We start from the raw sequence: 19,376 nt of genomic DNA on the forward strand, positions 1-19,376 counted from the left end.
TGGGTTGCCCTCTGCCAGATAGGAGCCACCGATTGTGTACCGAAACCAGAAACCCCGGAACTCTGCCGTACTAGGAGCAGGGAGGCCGACCCAATTTAAAACGAGATCGCGGAGGATAGAAGGCCAACCTCTACCTTTAATGTGCCAAGGAAGAAAAGTTGAGAATACCCGGCTACAGCGATAAACCCCTATTATGATATAGATCTAATTTTTCAAGAATAATCGGTGGCTCCTATCTGGCAGAGGGCAACCCATAGGACTGAAATCAAAGACAAGTGGGGATTAAGTTCCAATATACCTACATTGAAGAATAGGTATAGAGACAATTGAATGTACGAGACCAGATTGAAATAAAGAGCGTCAATTGACGAAGCGCACTGCTACTACACAGTGTGATAACAAAACGGTTTTGCGGCACTCAATAGTAAGATCCGTGCCCTAGATGTACACAGAAGGTTGCAACAATCAGTAGGTTGTGTAGAGAGAATACAGTCCTGAAGAAGGTGGTCATCAGAGACACCAAAATGCGTCGACACTTTATATCTGTTCTCTGGAGCAATTTTTTACCTTTTTTAATATATTTATAAAATGTCTTGCTGATAAAATTGTGCAATATTTTGATGCTGCTACATTGTTTTTATATTGTTTTTTACACTTTATGCTGCGCCGCATTGGCCGAATAAAGTATACATTTATTATTGAAAGTCTTTCGTTGGACAATTTTAATATGTTCATATTTGTCTAAATCTTGTTGTTACCCTGTTTGCATAAGAGTAAGTCATCTTTTGGTGTGATCAATATTTTAATAGCACTGACTGTTGCAGGTTAGGCCTCAAATGTAGGAGTAAAGTGGAAACTGTTGTTGTGAATAACTAAGGCAGAAACAGGATTCATCCTGACCTTTAGGGACACTCATTTGTTTTACAGCTATCTCCCCATGTCCCTTATGTGCTGACCCAGGGGGCCTCCTATTGTTTACACACAAACACACACACAAAGCCAATCTAAAACATAAGAAATGGGGGCGTGGCCAAGATGGCGACCGAGTAGGACGTGCCTGCTCGTCGCTCTGTCTTGCCGACAGGGCCCGTGGACACAACCTTGAACAGCGGGGTGGCAGTGTCGTATAATAGCCCTCAAGCGGTGGCCCGTACCGGAGGCTACCCAGCAAGGTGCAGGAAAGGAAGAAAGTGATAGGTGTCCGCCGGTGAAGACAGGGAGAGGCGCAGCGCGCCGAGACCAGACCGCAGAGATCCAGTGAGGGATTGGAGTGGAGCCCCCACCCCCCACAAGAAGCTCCACTAACTGCCGAGGGAAGAGCGCCTTCTGCAACCTCGGATTTTGGCGGAGATAGCACAGAGGGAGACAGATTCCCTCGAAAACAAGACACAAAGACACGGGAGAAGGTGCGTGGCGCCAGGAATGAGCGGGCCTGGGCGGCTGTGACGACGCAGCACGGCGGGCCGAATGCGAGGCCTCCGCAGCAAGGAGAGCTTTGCAGAAACTCCAGCCCGAGTGAGACAGCGGCTGCCCCCGGGGAGGCCGGGGGCTGACTGAGGCGGCTACGCCTAGGTCGGGAGAGGGAGTCTGCAGCTGGGATCCGCTGCATAGAGGTACCACCAAGAACTGTGACCTATGCGCTCCCCGCAACTTAAGCCCAACATATGGTGGGCTCTGACTCCTTTTAAGTGAGAGCCTGCATTGGAGGGACACAGTTGTGTTGGGTAGCTAAGGGCAGAAAAGTAGACTTCCCAGCCGGTCCCCGGCTTGATTTTCTGACCTCCTGCGGACTCCCCCCTGTCGGCTGGAGACCAAATAGAAGAGGGGGAGAATCAGCCTGTTGAATTGGACATATTGGGCAGTGGCCGGACCTCCTTTGAAGTCAAGAGTCCAGACGATGGCCTGAGCACTTACCTGGCGGCACGTTGAATTTCCACGCACAGAGGCCCAATACCTCTTGGATTGTCCTAGGGGCGGTTCGGCTTGAATCGGGGGTGCAAGCACCCTTGAGCCCTGCGGGCGAGCCCTGGTAAGTGGTCAAAGCCCGTGGACACGTGCCCCGTTGGCAGCGAGAGAGCCATCTATTGTGGTGGGTATGAGGGGCTCCAGCAATCAGTGCGCCCTCTAGCATGGCCGCACTAAAGGGGAAAAGGATCGATCAGTTAGGACTTATTGCTCAAATCGACCAATGTAGGATCATCAGAGGCGCAAAACACGGTGGAACAGGGTGGCACAAAGGCTCCTCTCACACATTCCTTTATCGAATCCCTGTTTGCCACGCTCCGAGAAGAGTTTAAATCAATGAAAGCAAAAATAACCCAGGAGCTTGGTGAGGTGTGAAAAGACGGCGATGCATTAGGAGACAGAGTTGACACGCTCAAGTCGCACAGCGCTAACTGGGACGAGGAGCTCGAGTCATTTTAGCAGGAGGTAATTTGCCTCTGGGACCAACATCTAGACCTTCAACCGTATACTGAAGATCTGGAGTACCGCTCACCGTGAAACAACATCCGCGTACGTGGAGCCACGCAAGGAGCGGAAGACCAGGATATTGTCCTCTTCATCGAGGGTCTCTTCAGATCACTACTGGAAGGCCCCAACGATATGGAGATCAAATTGGACCACATACATCGAGTGGGCCTGAAGAGACCTGCACCAGCCCCTCAGGCGGACTTCCTAGCTTGCATCCAAGATTTCCAACTGAAGGAGCACATACTGCAATAGGCCAGAGACTCCCACTCCATTCGCTATCAAAGCCTACAGCTCTCTCTCTCTCTACCAGGACCTGTCAGCTTCCACGTTGCAAAAACGGAGATCCTTCAGACCGGTCACATCATATCTACAAGCCAACAAGATCCCATACTCCTGGGGACACCCTTTTCAACTCATCTTCCGCCATGAAGGGAAGGTCCAGCATATCCACTCACTTAAGGAGGCATGCCAGTTACTGGAAATCGACAAGGATACTGCAGTAAGCCTAACACGTTCTGAAAGAGCTCCTGAAGGCCACGACAGGAACAGGTGGGGGTGGCCGGATCTGGTCGTGTCGCGCACCAACTGGACCCAGAGACTAATGCAAAAGAAAGACAGGCGCTCCTAGCCACCCTGGGAGAAGATTCGTCCGGCATCGCTTGAACACAACCATCCCCCGTTTGCATGCATTTCTTTGAGCCAATATGGTGACTGCGGCCCAGGGCAGTCACCACGTGGTGTCCGTGGGCCTGGGGGAGGCGGTACGTACCGAGCCACTTCCACCCTCTTCCCATGGCCCTGACCACCCAGGACATTACGACTGTATTATTATGTTGTTTGTTGGTTAATTTTTGATTTCTGGGTGGTTTCTCTCTCCTGTGCTGCCCAAAAGAATATGTTTGTTCTGCTCTCCTGCCGCCCACTCGCCCCTTATAGAAGTACGCCCCACTCCGCCGCCACAATGCCTCTATCATTCTCTCTACAAGGCATCTTCACAGTAGCACACCACACGGGATATGATGCCCCAGACATTTAAGATACTCACCCTGAACGTCAAAGGGCTTAATAATCCAGTGAAACGCTGAGCCATACTTTCCTACCTAGAGAATTCAAGTGTGTTTATCTGCCTCCTCCAGGAGACCCACCTCCTCCCGGATGACACACCGGCTTCGCGCCGAAGCATTTCCACAGCAACTATTCTCCTCTCTTTCCACTGAATCTGCGGGAGTAGCTATACTGATATCAGCCTCCTTTCTTGGAAAATTGGGCCCTAAACAAGCTCAACTCAAAGGGAGATTATTACTGCACTCCTTCCAGGTGGGCTCGCAGTCTCTCACGATTGGAACCATCTACGTCCCAAACAATAAACAAGAGAAATTCATTCAGTCAGCGGTATCGGAGGTCAGCCTTTTCCCCCTACAGATTGTTAGTGATAGGAGGGGACCTGAACCTGACATTTGTCAACACCCTAGACAGATCAGTCATATGACATGGACAGACAGGTGCGCTATCTGGGGGGGCGACAGACCCGGAAGAGCGCTGGACTGACGGACATCTGGAGAGATGTGCCCCCCACTGCCAGAGAATACACATTCTACTCCCAAACTCATAAAACGTATGCCAGAATAGCTGACCTCCTAGGCACCCCCGCCTTCAGATCATGTGTCACACAGGTGGATATACTCCCCCGCACTCTGTCCAACCACTCGGCAGCGATGGTCGATTGTACACTGCCTGCTGCAAACCCCAGCACCTGGCGCCTGCGAGACACACAGATATACCACCCGAGGTGGTAGAGAGAATCACTAAAACCATAAAGTATTACTTCCAGATAAATGACACCCAAGACTTTAACTGCAACCCTGTGGGACACCTTGAAGGCGGTAGGAAGAGGGGAATTCATAACTGTCGCAGCTTCCGATAATAAACTGCAACAGGAGAAGAGGCACCTTCTTACGGCTCAAGTGCAAGAACTTCAGCGTATGCATCAGAGAACCGGAGCCCCGAGGGTCTGGAGGAAGCTAGAGGCTGCACTCAGCTGGCTGTGCTATATATAGACAGAGCTGAATATGCGGTGCTTAGGCTAAGACACACCTTTTATGCGGAAGGTGACAGAAGCGAAGATTACTGGCTAATAGATTGAGAATGCAGAGACATGCAGGCTGTATTGCTTCGTTCTATGCATCCAATGGGGCGTTATGCGAGTCCAACCAGCAGATCACAGACGCCTTCCATCAATACTACGCAGAACTATAGGGGGAACAGAAACTACCGGACGGGACGCCCTCTAGGTACTTGCCAGGGGTGGCCCACAGCCAAACTGACGCCTGACCAGGCTGACGCCCTAGAATCTCCCATTCGACCTGAGGAGGTCATCACGGCTATTGCAAGGCAGAAGCTATTAAAATCTCCTGGAAAGGATGGGTTCACAGCCCTTTTTTACAGAACGTTCTGTCAGGTCCTGACGCCAGCTCTCACTAGAGTGTTTTATGTTATTAGGACATCCTAGCAGATCCCACAATCCATGTTAGTGGCCTCAGTAGTGGTGATCTCAACATATATTTAAAATTATTCACCTCAATCTTGGCAAGTCATCTGTTCCCTCTCCTTCCAGGTCTGATTGATCCTGATCTGGTGGGATTATTCCCAGGCCGCCAGTTTTCTGACAACACAAAGAGACTGCTGCACATAATAGATAAAGCAACACCCTAAGACGGGGAGGTTCGAAACCGAGCGCATGCTGCTTTCTGTGGGCGCTGAGAAAGCGTTTGACAGAGTTCACTGGCTCTATTTAAAAGATACCCTGGTCCACTTTGGGTTCCCCAACAGATATATAAACTGGGTGTTCAGTCGTTACACAAAGCCAACGGCTTCTGTCAAAGCGAATGGCTACACTTCCTCTCCTTTTCCGATCCCTAGAGGGACCAGACAGGGGTGTCCTCTTTCCCCTCTATTGTTTGCCCTCAGAGAGTACGAGATTACCCACATATCACAGGAGTGGCCTTCGGAGGGGATAGGCATACCCTAAGTCTGTACGCCGATGACGTGATCGCCTCGCTGGAGGTCCGCCAAGTGTCCCTTCCAGCGTTTTTGGACGAGCTAAACCGGTTCCCCCAAGCCGCAGGCTTCAAAATAAACATTCAGAAATCACAGGCCCTTAGCCTTTCACTTAAAGCCTCTACGTAAGAGAACCTTCGCGAGGCATTTCTCATCCAATGGGTGCAGGCCGAAATTCCATACCTGGGACTTAAGCTTGCTGTTTCTCCACACACACTGTATTGCTGAATTACCCCGCACTGCAACACCAGATATAGGCACACCTTAGTCGCTTGAAATCATACAAGCTTTCCTGGATTGGCCGCATAGCGGCGATAAAAATGACAATACTTCTCAAAATCTTATTTCTTTTCCAGACAATGTTGTTAGAGCCCCCACCAGGTATCATCCACTCTCTTCAACAAGATATAGAGAGGTTTATCTGGGCCGCTAAGAGACCCCGGATGCACCGGGAACTAACCCACAGGCCCCCAGGGAGGAGGGACTGGGGATTCCAAACCTTCAGAACTACTTTTATGCAGCTCAGATATATTCTTTTGTAGAACGGTCCCATTCTGAATCTGAGAAGCACTGGCTATTCATGGATAGGGCACAAGCCCTGGTGCCCCTATGGAGTAGTCTCTTTCTTCCTAGGCAAGCGTGTCCTCCAATCCTTTATCTATCACTGGTTACACTGACTCCCTTAGCGGTGTGAGACAAGGTAGCTGAAAAAAGGCCTTCACAACGTCCCCATCTCCTCTGACGCCCATAGTAGCTAACCCAGAGGGCAGTGGGTCAACTGGGCATTTCTTCGACGAACACGGACCCTTTACATTTGGGGACATTTGCCAACAACAGGGCCTTCCTGAGAATGAACAATATAGATACCAGCAAATTAGGCATTGGGTGATGCAACAAAGTATTCGCCCACAAGCACAGTGACACCTGACAGCCTATGAGAAGTGGCAGCTAGCCAAATTATCTGATACCCTCCTAATAACAGAACTTTATAATTTGTTGAAGCTCCCTCCAGCAACTTTTAAATCCCGCAGTCAGAGAAGATAGGAACACGAGTTGGGCCGGGAATTGACAATGCAAGAGTAGGAAGATATCTATTATAGAGCTAGACACACAGCTAGAAATGTAGCCGGTATTGACACAGCCATCAATATTGCTACCTATTGGTATCTCACGCCCGTTGGGCTGCACAAGTGGAATCCAACTAGGGACCCCCTCTGCTTGCGGAGGTGTGGGGCTCAAGGAACCTTGATGCATATCCTATGGGACTGCCCGAACTTAGAAGGGTACTGGGATCAGGTTATCGCTTTCTGGCCTACACCCTCCTAGGACTACCCAGCCCCCTTATGTTCCCCCCTAAATCTTGCAGAGGCCAACAGATAGGCTTGGCTCTTGGGGTAACATTAAAACATATCCTAGCGTTATGGGGCACGACCCGCCGTTCCACACATACTGGATTGCTACATCACATATTGCATGTCTTATGCATGGAGCGCATCTCTCTATCACTTGCTAATCAGGGAGCTTCATTCCCGGATCTAGGAAAACCATACATAAAGATGCTCTCTGCTGAGTTTAACAAACTCACATGCCCCAAGTATCTACAGATTTTAAGGCTCACGAATCAGCCACAGACTGAATCTCAAGGGATTGCATAGATGTACACTGATGGGAGACGGGGTAGGACAGGGGTAAGGGGGTAAGGGAGAGGGGTTTAGTTTGGGGGCTGATATGTTTCTGTTCAACGCTTAAACTATTATTTGCCTTGATGTGCATCAGTAGATCCAAAATGTTTGATTTTTGCTGTACAAATGTGTTTAAGAATTCAATAAAGAGATGATAAGCCTAAAACATACGAAATACGGAAAGGGATGAGGGGGCATTGAACAGGAATCAGTCATACACACTACACAGAAGAAGTGTTGGAGGAAAAAAGTGAGGGATAGAGTGCACAAACCTTGCAGAATAGCTGAATACAAATATTAACGTTACAAATGCAGCATTCCCAGAAATAATGACATTTTAAAAGGTAACACATAAATTAAACCAATGTGCTAAGCAAGCCATATGAACTCCATCTGACAGCAGTACAGTGTATGTAATCTTTTTTATGGCTATGTCATTGAAAAAGCTAAACTAGCTGAAAAGGTGAGAGCATCTGAATGGTAGTCTAAACACAACCTACTAAAGGAAAGAAAAAATGAAAGGTAAAGTAATTAATATAGTGTGCCTCAGCATCAAACAACACATGAAATGTTGATTTAAAATAAAGCTGGCAATCTTTAAAAGTCCCTCAACTTATGCTCACTGGTAAATCATGGCAAACTTAACATAAGATAGTTGAGAACTATCATGGCCGAAGAGCCTTACAGAGATGGGTTTAGGTGAGGTATCCAACCTTTATTTTAAGCTGTAACAAGATCTGGAATTGCACAATGATTGGAAAGCGTGCTACACTCCCTCAACAGTGGTCAAGTTTAGGTCAAACACTGCAGATACTGTGGCCAACAGGAAGCAACCCAATCGAAATGGGAGAGTTCATGGTAGGGGGTGATGATGAAATTGAACAGATAGGCTCCAAACACAACCAGGAGTAAGCAGGTCCTTCCACTCCCACCCTTTGGAACAGCAGATGCATGATGCTCTTATTGAAGATAAACAGAAGTATGTAGGGTGAAATGAAATGCCACAGAATGTGTGTGTATGCAGCTGTTCAGTTTGGCGGTTATCGAATCTGAACTATTGTGATGTCAAGCGTTTGTTGTGTTTGAACCTTTAAAAAAGGTTCTTGAGAAAACAAAGAAGAGCATTAAAGATGCTGTATAAATAATATTCCACAAACAACCCAAAATATAACAGACTGTAATGCCTAAAGCTTTAAAATGAACATGATGTTAGATTTTGATATGGAAATTATTCTTGGAGGCTCTCACAGTGAGCATTTAATAAGATATTTTAAATCATAGAGCTGTGTTGCTCCTCAAAGACAAAGTAAACTACAGCAATGTTCCTGTGCTTATTATATTTTTTTGTGTTCAAAATATTTTATTGAAAATTTTTATCATATGTAACAATAAACAATTTGATCAGTTCAATGAACTACATCCACAAATGTGTTCTATTTTCTAGGTCTACATTCATTTTTGCTGAGCTTCAAAATGGACCATAGTTCAAACAAAATCCACAGTGATTCTGTTATATAATGCACCAGTTTAAAGTATTAAAATATAGAAGTATTTGAGTTGTTTAAATTGAGTAAAACATATTGTCAAAAGGATTCCTGAGTCAGATGAGTTTGTTGTAGTAGGGAAGAAACTGATCTCAAAAATGTAAGTTTGAGGAAGGAAAGGAGAGGGTTTGCGTTTGAAAAAATATAATCTTATCAGAAAAGATCAAGTCTGTCTGGATTCTGGAAAAATGTCAACTTAAATGTAAATATGTCTTTACAATAATTGTATGTGGACTAAAGTCTAATGCTGCATAAGAAACACTGATTTTAGGTTTGATGTTACTGCTGTCATAATGTTTCTCCGCTACCTGACCAGGTTCCACTGGGGATCCAAGTGGAGACTCAGCTTTTCTTTTCACCCCTTGCTGATGGATGGGTACAGCTGATGGTGCATCTTTGCCAAATGGATCATCATCCTTAAACAGAAAAAGCATGGTCAGAATCTTACATGAAATAAGATTACACTGCATTTTCATATAATGAAAATTACCACTATTTTTCAAATCCTGGAGTAATGATCATCAAATGCAGTACACAGAACGCTTGACCACACTGAGCATTGTATGTAAAGTATGGAGAACATATGATTTGACTTTCCTTCGCATTATAAATTTGGCAAATTTCATGAAATGGCAACACAAAATCTGACATGATCACAACTTGTGATCTGAACTGGTGCAGCCTTGGAAGCAGAGAGAAAAGAATCAACACCTTTAGAAAAAAAATATCTATTTAGTTGTAAGAAGTGTCTGTTTTCGTTAAGGACACACATTTCTACTTAAACACAAGTGTGAGGCGCCCTAAACACAAACACACATGGCGCAATGTATCACTGCACTGGGTTATTAAAAAAACTCTGCTGCAGACATTACTCTATAAAACAGAATAAATATTAAACACAGTACAAACATAAGTATATTACTGAACTAAAGAACCAGTTACTTACCTTCTGTAACGTCTTAACTGGTAGCGACTATCTAGACACAGATTCCTTACTTTACAATTATCCCCAGGTGTAAGACTGGAGCCGAAAATTGTTCGTGAGTGGTCCCCATGCATGCCAGTAGGTGGTGTAGTTCGCCTTTGTAAGTGCAGAAGTGATGTGTGCGGTGCCTATATAGGCGCATCCCCAGGACACTGACGTCAGTTTCTTTTTGCGACTTGCCACGCCAGGAGCACGGAACCTCAAAGAACACTGAACACTGGTGTGTAAAACTAGGGCCCCGAAAAGGAGAACAGCCCTGTCCCTAGCAATCTGTTCGTATAGCAGAAAGGATTGGTGCGTCGGTAAGGAATCTGGGGCTAGATGCAGTCTCTACCAGATAAGGAGTTATCAAAGGTAAGTAACTTGTTCTTCTGATGTAGGGCCTTATTATGAGTTTGGCGGTCTTGGAGCGGCCCGCCACACCAGCGCACTGCTACATACCCGCCAAAACCATATTGTGATGGCCCGCCGGATTTCGAATAAAATCCAGGTTGGGGAGTCCGGTGCGGCTGGCCCACGGCAGTGCAGTGCTAAGGCTAGCGTTAGCTTTAACAAGGCACCGCAATGGGAAGCCATTGCAAGTACCTGCACGGCATGGACTGTTAAATCCATGCCCTGCAGGAACTAGGGATGCATGTATCCTTTGGCACAGATGCACAGGGAGCCCTGCAGAGCCCCCTTAGTTTCCTCACCGCCACACTTTTCATTGCGGTCGGACTGCCATGAAAATTGTGGCAGTAAGGAAACTGCCACCGCCAGCATAGTACCAGCCTCTCACAGCAGTCGATGTAGGTCGATGCTTTGTGGTCACACTCAAGGCACCGGAAACAAATATGGTGCGGGTCCAAAATCTGCTGATGACAGGCACAGCAGGGCTCTAAGCCGGCCTTCCCAGTTGACATCCTGCCACACCAGGAGAAAAATCTCAAAAAAGCTTCAACAAAAAATCGAATAAGGTCAGTCAAAAATTGACTGGGGGTAGCTCTCTCCAGATTTGCACTGACTGGCACGTAAAGAAAATAACTAATGTCAGCACGCTGCTCTGGCTTCCATATATCGGCACCGCACTTCTGGCACGGACGACGCCACGCAGAGCCGAAAGACGCCACCTTCCAGAGCGCAGGGGTACTACACATAAAAATGTTCCGGATCCAGTCTGACGCCTTTTTTTATTTTAAATAAGGAATCTGCAAAGAGAAGTTCTATTCTATCAGATCTCAAATGTAAGCAATTTTATCTTTAGTATTTTTTAGAGCAAAAGGCAAATGGTGGTAGGGCAATCCAAAATACTGACAGTGTAGCGTTTTTCTTTAAAACATTAAGTGTTTCCTATGTTTATTCCAGATATATTCATCCTTCAGCAAATTCCTTATCTTTTGAGATCCCTCCAGAAAGTAGACTAGATTCAGAAATCTTCAGTTGAAAGGGGCACCAGAGTCCCTGCATCTCCATGATAAAGGTACTACTTGACAGTGTAAAGGACACATTCACCATATATCTAAATGAAACCACATTTACCACTTTAACTAGGCCTCCAACAATTTCCCCACATCATAGCAATAGCAACTGGAGAGCGGTGGAATGAATAATGCAATAGCATCCCAGAGAAAAGGGAGGTGAGTGGAAACCCATATGAGGGGGATGTATCAACCCGAAAACAATGTTTCCGATGTTTAAACTTCTGATACATAACTTCCCACAAAGTTTTAAAACGTGAAAAGTCCAGGCTATAACTGTGACTCATAAGTATGCCATTATAAGGCTGTATCCAGCACATATACTTATAAATTATGACTGCCAATGCTCAAGAAATGCCAACGTCCCTGTGCTAAAGGGATTATGAATTTACAGATCTATTATTTGTGTTATGTAATGCCATCAATGATGTTATTGCGATTGGTATGTTTGGGATATATTTACACTGCCAACTGGAACTGGAAAATTTCATAGGGTTTGGGGTTTTGAATTCTAACTTTATCCTTCCCTTGAAGTGAAATTTTCTCAGTGGTATTATAAAGTCTTACAACGTAGGTTGATATATGGCTTTAAGCAACCATTACATTTCTGAAGCTTTTTTTCTATGAATTCCATCCATTTTGCAATTTTATTGATGGAAACTGATGCTGTGTCCTGTATGTTGCACCAACTGGGAATATACTTTGAGCACGTCATATGACCACTGTATTCCAGGTCAAACAGAGAAAGGTCTGGCCATTGTAAACCTTGCATAAAGGTTCTACCAGCTGCATGCAACATCCACAAATGGTAAAGAAAAGGTATGGCGTGGTGAAGAAAAACATAATTTTTTAGCTACAGATACCCATCCAGTTCCAGATGAACTTCAGATTGGAATTCCTGGTGGAAATTAGGAGTGCCTTTGAGCCAATGGAGACGTTGTGAATCATCAGTGTCATTATAAAGTCTACAGCCAGGCTGAGAAAGACCTAGAATTAAAGGTCCAATATAAACAATAAACAGCAATGGCGAAAAGGACGCACTCTGAGGTACACTGCAGGTAAGTTGAGAACTGGAAGAAGTGAAAGGGCTGAGCTGGCCTTCCTGTGTGCGAATCCCTCATGAAGGAAGATAACCAGTTAAGAGCCAGATCTGAAATGCCTGACACTCAAGATGGTCCAACAAAACGCGCATGGTCGACCGTATCAAAGGCAGCAGAGAGGTCGGGAGGATCGAAGCTGTGACCCAACCAACATTGGCCTCTAGCCTTAATCATCAATTACTAACAGCATCACTACTTAAGTACTGTGGTCTGAGCGAAAACCAGCTTGCAGCGGGTGTAAGGAGTTAGAGGCATGAAAATAATTATGCAGCTCCTGGGCGGCATATGTTCCCAGAATTTTGGCCGAGTAGGAAAGGAGAGAAATGGAGCAGAAATTCTTCAAAAATGTAAGATCATATCCTGGCTTCTTCAGCAACGGGAGAAACACTGCTGTTTTAAGTGTGGTCATGACATCTCCCTGGAATAGTGACTTGTTGAACAAGTTACTTACCTTCAGTAATGATATATCTGTAAAAGACATTTAATAGTTATAGATTCCTTACCTTAGAATTACCCCCAGGCGTCAGACTGGATACGGAGAATTTTTTCCTTAGCAGTACCACTGCGCATCGGTAGGTGGCGTCGGTCGACTCCGCGTTCGTCGTCAGCGTGGTGATCGCCTGGATGATGTTGCGGTATCTACTTAGATGCCGCCGCTGCGTGCTGACATCAGTTCTTTTACATGACATTCCACGCCAGAAGCGCAGAGCCATGCAAAATACTGATCACTGGTGCACAAGACTAGGGCCATGAAATGGAATCCCTTGCTCTAAAAGTCAGTTCGCAGAACGGGGAGGATGGATGGGGCTGTAAGCAACCTATAACTAATATATGTCTCTTACAGATATATCATTACCGAAGGTAAGTAACTTGTTCATCTGAAAGAGACTATTAGTTATAGATTCCTTACCTTAGAATGGATACCCCAGCAATACCAAACCCAGAGGTGGGTCTGCGAACTAAGTTCACACCAGAAAGTCCTAGAGAACTGAAGGGCCAAAGAAGCAGTCTTTCTGAAGTTGACTATCCAGGAAGTAATATTTAGTGAACATGTGCAGAGAATCCCACGTAGCTGCCTGGCAGATATCACTGAGGGGGACTTCAAGTCCCAAAGCAGTAGTGGCTGCCGTTGCCATGGTGGAATGGGTGCACAGTCTTACCAGAGGCTCCTTTTTCGCCAAGGAGTAACAGATCTTAATGCAAAGGAGGACCTTTCTTGCCGCTCACATAGTCAACAAAGAGTTGATCGTCCACCTGGCATTGTTTTGTGTGATCCAGATAAAATGATAACGCACATTTTGAATCAAGACGGGGGAGTCTCTCCTCCTCTTTGAAAGAATGCGGGTCGGGAAGAAGGTGGGCAAAGTGATGGTCCATCCTATATGGAAAGAGGTAACCACTTTGGGAAGAAAAGAAGGTCTAGTTCGAACAACAACCTTGTCCGGATGGACAGCAAGCACAGGGTTTAGAAGATGGAGCCTGAAGCTCACTCAACCTGCGAGCAGAGGTGTTAGCAACCAGAAAAGCAGTCTTTAAGGTCAAGATCACAATTATGTAGTGGCTCGAAAGGAGCACACATAAGGTAAGTTAAGACCAGATTCAAGTCCCACTCGGGCATTATGAAAGGAATAGGAAGAAAGAGGTGAGTAATGCCCTTAATAGGGGACTTGAAAGGAGAAAGATGATCAGGAAGGCGAAGAAAAACCGAAATGGCAGAAAGATGGCCTTTATGGGTGCTCAGAGCAGAGCCCTGCTGGGCCAAAGATAGAATGAAGAGGAGAACCTCTGAAAGAGGGGCAGAAGTAAGAGTTACTTACGTTCGGTAACGATGTATCTGGTAGAGACGATTTTAGCTGCAGATTCCTTAACGTATAATTATCATCAGGCATGAGCCTGGAACCGGAAACATTTTTGCCCAGCATCCCTGCACGCTGACGGGACGGCATCAGGTGACTCCGCCCTGACGTTGTCCGCGTACGTGACGTCAGCAAGGTCACATAAGTCCCACCCCGGCGCGCCTACGTCAGTTTTCTTCGAAGAACTTTTCCGCGCCACAACGCGGATACCTCAGACAAAACTGACAGTATGGGAACAGTATAGGAACAGTATGCGAAACAGCAAAAACATAGAAAAGGAATGGTGAGGAACAACACCATAAGGGGCAGTGGCAGACACTGCAGCACCTAAGGGCAGGGAAAAAATAATAAAGAACAGGACACCGCCCTGATCAGCAACCCTGCCAATACAGAAACAGTTCCCCCTAGTGACAGATCACATGAAAAAATGTCATGATAACATGTAGCAGGACTACTATCATAATCAATAACAATGAAGGGAAACCAGTCAGGGACAAACAAGGAGCAACAACCCCAGAACAAAGAAGAAATGCCAACGTCCCTTTGCTAAAGGGATTATGAATTTACAGATCTATTATTTGTGTTATGTAATGCCATCAATGATGTTATTGCGATTGGTATGTTTGGGATATATTTACACTGCCAACTGGAACTGGAAAATTTCATAGGGTTTGGGGTTTTGAATTCTAACTTTATCCTTCCCTTGAAGTGAAATTTTCTCAGTGGTATTATAAAGTCTTACAACGTAGGTTGATATATGGCTTTAAGCAACCATTACATTTCTGAAGCTTTTTTTCTATGAATTCCATCCATTTTGCAATTTTATTGATGGAAACTGATGCTGTGTCCTGTATGTTGCACCAACTGGGAATATACTTTGAAAATACATAAGTCCCACCCCGGCGCGCCTACGTCAGTTTTCTTCGAAGAACTTTTCCGCGCCACAACGCGGATACCTCAGACAAAACTGACAGTATGGGAACAGTATAGGAACAGTATGCGAAACAGCAAAAACATAGAAAAGGAATGGTGAGGAACAACACCATAAGGGGCAGTGGCAGACACTGCAGCACCTAAGGGCAGGGAAAAAATAATAAAGAACAGGACACCGCCCTGATCAGCAACCCTGCCAATACAGAAACAGTTCCCCCTAGTGACAGATCACATGAAAAAATGTCATGATAACATGTAGCAGGACTACTATCATAATCAATAACAATGAAGGGAAACCAGTCAGGGACAAACAAGGAGCAACAACCCCAGAACAGCCCAGCACAGAATGTGACATCCCCCATAAGGAACGAGAGCAGAGGCCCGGCCAAAAGACCCCAACCCACGGGGCAGCAGAGAAGCATAGGGGCTAGAACCCCAAGCACTGAAAGGGGGAAGAGTCAAGGGGGGTAGGGGGGTGAAGGCAGCCCCTAACCTGGAGCAACCAGAGCTAAAGGGCACAGAAGCACCCATAAACCTATCCTCCCATGACCAAAGGGGGAGGAATCAGAACAAATAACAAGACAACATTCTGCCAAAAAGGGACGAAAGACTGCACTCACAGAATACATAGCCACCCACAGGGAGGCGAGTGTAGAAGACCAAGACAAAGGCCCTTGCAGAACGGGAAGGAAGGGTGGGTCGTGAAGGAATCTGCGGCTAGAATCGTCTCTACCAGATACATCGTTACTGAAGGTAAGTAACTCGTACATCTGATAGAGACTACTAGCCGCAGATTCCTTAACATAGCATAGATACCCTAGCCATACCCAAAGGGGAGGAGGGTCTGCGAGAGGACCCCACCAGACTGGACATATTAGAGAGTCCAAAGGGTACGAGGCCAACGGAAAGGGAAAGAACCCTGTCCCCCACGGCAAGGGGAACCCCTGCATCCAGAAGATCCCCAACCCCAGAGGGGATGCGGGAAGACAAGAAGAGAGGCAGGCCGCCGTCAAGCAGCAGGGGAAACGAGGGCAAGGCTAAAGGAGGCCAAAGCACCCCACACCCATTCAAGGTATCAAGAATCTCCACCAGGAGCCCCAAGGCCCCAGCAATGAAGAGGAGCACCTAGGAAGAAGAGCAACCTAGAGACTCCAAGGAAAAGAGGTAGAATGAAGGCAATCGACAAGACAGAACGGCAAGGCGGCAGGCGGAGCAAACAGGGAGCCCGAGGTTACCCAGGGAAAACCGCCCAACACCCCACAGGGACAGACAGCGCCAGAGGAGGCACAAGAAACTCAAGAAACTCCAGCACTACCGCCACCCCAGTGAGGAGAGGGAGAACTGAAGACAGGGCCCACTCGAAGATGGTCAACAGACCCCAGCCTCAAGCAGCGGACAAGGCAAGGACGACTGTCCCGCCAAAGTGCCAGAAGACACAGAGATAGAAAGAACAGCAGGTCGGCACCACAGGTACAGCCCGCTGCGGAAAATGCACGGAACGATGCACCCAGGATAAGCCAGACGGCAGCCAAAGACAAAGGCCAGGAAGACCAAGAAGGCCTCGGACACACCCCAAAGGAGAAGTCCGCACACCCGGCCCAACTACAAAGAAGCGGAACCAGACAGGGCTATGAAGCCAGACAGCAGGCCAGCAACGCAGCGACCCCAGGGAAGGACAGACCGGGGTACAGTGTGAGCCATTCCAAAACCCTCAGCAAGAGGAACGCACCAGGGACATACCGTGACGCCATAGAGAGCAGAGGTTCAAAGGCGACCACACCTCCCCAGCACATGCCAGAGCTATATAATAGCTTCCAGAACCCCACATAGGGCAGGTTACGTCCCAAGACATGGGAACGCTCTTAGAAAAAGTTTCCGCAGCCGAGGAAAAACAGAAAAGACCTGCAGAGAACCCGCAGAAGGCGTACCAAGCAGCCAATAAGAACAACAGAAGGCCTAATCTCAGGGCCAACACGGCTCGGCAAAAGACAACAAAATCACAATTCAAAAGAGAGGCTGGACCAGTAGCCAACAGCACCACAGTCCTAACCAAAGGACTTAAATACATAGTAAGCCCACAGAACACACACAGGGGGGACTCGCCCCAACAAAAGAACAACTCCCAAATCCAGATCAACTCAAAGGTCACTGAGGGGGAGGAGGAGGAGGAGGAGGAGGGGTAGGAGGAGGCCGAAGCCCCGCCAAGAACCTCTGAATTGCTGAGTCCGCGGGGGGCGTGGAACAAAAGAGCGCCATCGAAAGGAAGGTCCACCAGCCTTTCTTGAACGTTCTCCGGGAACACACTGCCCCGAAGCCAGGCATGCGATGAAGGGCGACCGAAGAAGCCATGGCATGATCAAACACCTCCGAGATGTCCAGAGCGGAGTGAAGAATAAACGCTGCCAGCTCCCGAACATCCAATAAATGGTGCCGAAGATAAACACAGGCACCCTCCTGAGAAGCGGTACAAAAGGGGGTCGTGATGGACGGAGCATCTGAACCAATCAAACACTCAAACCCAGTCAACAGATCTGGGTTTAATCCATCACCGTTCTTTAGCCCACTCTGCCACCCCAGTTCAGACATGGCCATATGCGAATCAGTCTGACCCTGTGCCTCATGGGAACAGTCCAGCCCGAACTGCCAAGCCATGCCTTCCCTGGAGAGGAAACAAGCTTCCTAGGACCGGTTTCTGGCACTCCAGCCGTCTTCAGCCAGGCTTGCTTGAATCCAGTGACAAAGTGAGCAAGGGTCTAGGAAGCTTGTTTCTGGTCCAGGGAAGGCATGGCTTGGCCGGTCGGGCTGGACTATTCCCATGAGGCACGGGGTCAGACTGATTTGCATATGGTCATGTCTGAACTGGGGTGGCAGAGTGGGCTAAAGAACGGTGATGGATTGAACCCAGATCTGTTGACAAGGTGTGAGTGTTTGATTGGTTCAGATGCTCAGTCCATCACCACCCCCTTTTGTACCGCTTTGTTCGACATAAGTTGGCAGGGTATGCTCTGACGTGAGTCCCTTGCTCACTTTGCTACTGGATTTAAGCAAGCAAGCCTGGCTGAAGACGGCTGCAAAGCCAGAAACCGGTCCTAGGAAGCTTGTTTCCGGTCCAGGGAAGGCATGGCTTGGCAGTTCGGGCTGGACTGTTCCCATGAGGCACGAGGTCAGACTGATTTGCATATGGCCATGTCTGAACTGGGGTGTTATAGTGGGCTAAAGAACGGTGATGGATTGAACCCAGATCTGTTGACTGGGTGTGAGTGTTTGATTGGTTCAGATGCTCCGTCCATCACCACCCCCTTTTCCCTGGTAGAAGGGTGGAGGGAAAGACACACAGGACAAGCGGCGCCGGATGGTGGCGGTGCAGAAGGTATGGGGCACCAGATCCCCCGTGGCGGGGCGGCCCCAAGCCCCCATAGGAGAAGAATGGAGCGAACCCTCGAAGGGAAGCAGCAGCTCCCTCCCACCAAAACCCTGATGGAGGACCTCCATTAGGTGATCCGCGGGGAAATGGGCAGCTGGCTCAGCCATGCGCAAGATTCCCCCAGCCGGGGAAACAGCGAGAGCAAAGGCAGCACCTGCCTCCATAGGGCCCAGAGGGGGAGAAAGCAGCCCCTCAGTAGGTGATGGCTGCAAGCTAAAGCGGCTGTCCCCAAAGCCAACCGGAGGAAGGAAGGGCCAGGTCCGGAAAGGAGGAAGAGGGACCAAGGAGTGGGGGACCTGCAGCGGTGGAAGATTGCAGCGACGGCGAGGAGCCGTCCTTGGATGACGTCAGGGAAAAAGCCACGACGTGGCATCCCGTCTCCGGCGAGGCTGAGACCAGCAAGCGTCGAACCTCTGGAGAAGAGGAGGCGTCCGAAGACGAGTCAACGACCAGACATCGGCCTGGAGTCCCCAATCTGAGGCAGGACATCGTCGTCGTCTGGCTCCAGGGGAGAAGCTGGAACGACCTCCGCCACAGCGCACGGCACAGGAGACCAGGGCTGGACCGGAGCTGGGGTGGCAAGGGAACGGCGGCAGAAAGGCACCGACCTGACCTCCGACGAGGCAACCATCGGCGTGGAGGGGCGAGATGGACCGAGGGAGGGACGAGGGGTCCCCTGCCACCCTCGGCCGTGACTGGACGAGAAGGGCCCTCCGCTAATCCCTGTGGAGCCGCCAGGGTCATCAGCCGCCGGCGCCTAAGTGGTGCCACCTCAGCCTCGGACGAGGGCACTGCCTGTCCTGAGGGCCGATGGGGGGCTTATGGATGCAACCCGAGCCCCGGCGACATCCCGCAACACCACAGGT

General features: G+C 48.1%; 1 protein-coding gene across 2 annotated transcripts in view; it reads right to left on the bottom strand.

Moving 5' to 3' along the window:
• The window catches only part of TAF2 (TATA-box binding protein associated factor 2), a 765,870-nt gene that overhangs the window by 64,554 nt on the left and 681,940 nt on the right, over window positions 1–19,376 (bottom strand). For both annotated transcript variants that reach the window (XM_086966160.1, XM_086966159.1), the window contains exon 24: window positions 9,064–9,171. In XM_086966160.1, the coding sequence (XP_086822286.1) occupies window positions 9,064–9,171 (108 nt within the window). The remainder of the gene's footprint in view (window positions 1–9,063; window positions 9,172–19,376) is intronic.

The sequence above is a fragment of the Lissotriton vulgaris genome, chromosome 4_1 (assembly GCF_964263255.1).
Source record: "Lissotriton vulgaris chromosome 4_1, aLisVul1.2, whole genome shotgun sequence".
NCBI classification, from domain to species: Eukaryota; Metazoa; Chordata; class Amphibia; order Caudata; family Salamandridae; genus Lissotriton; species Lissotriton vulgaris.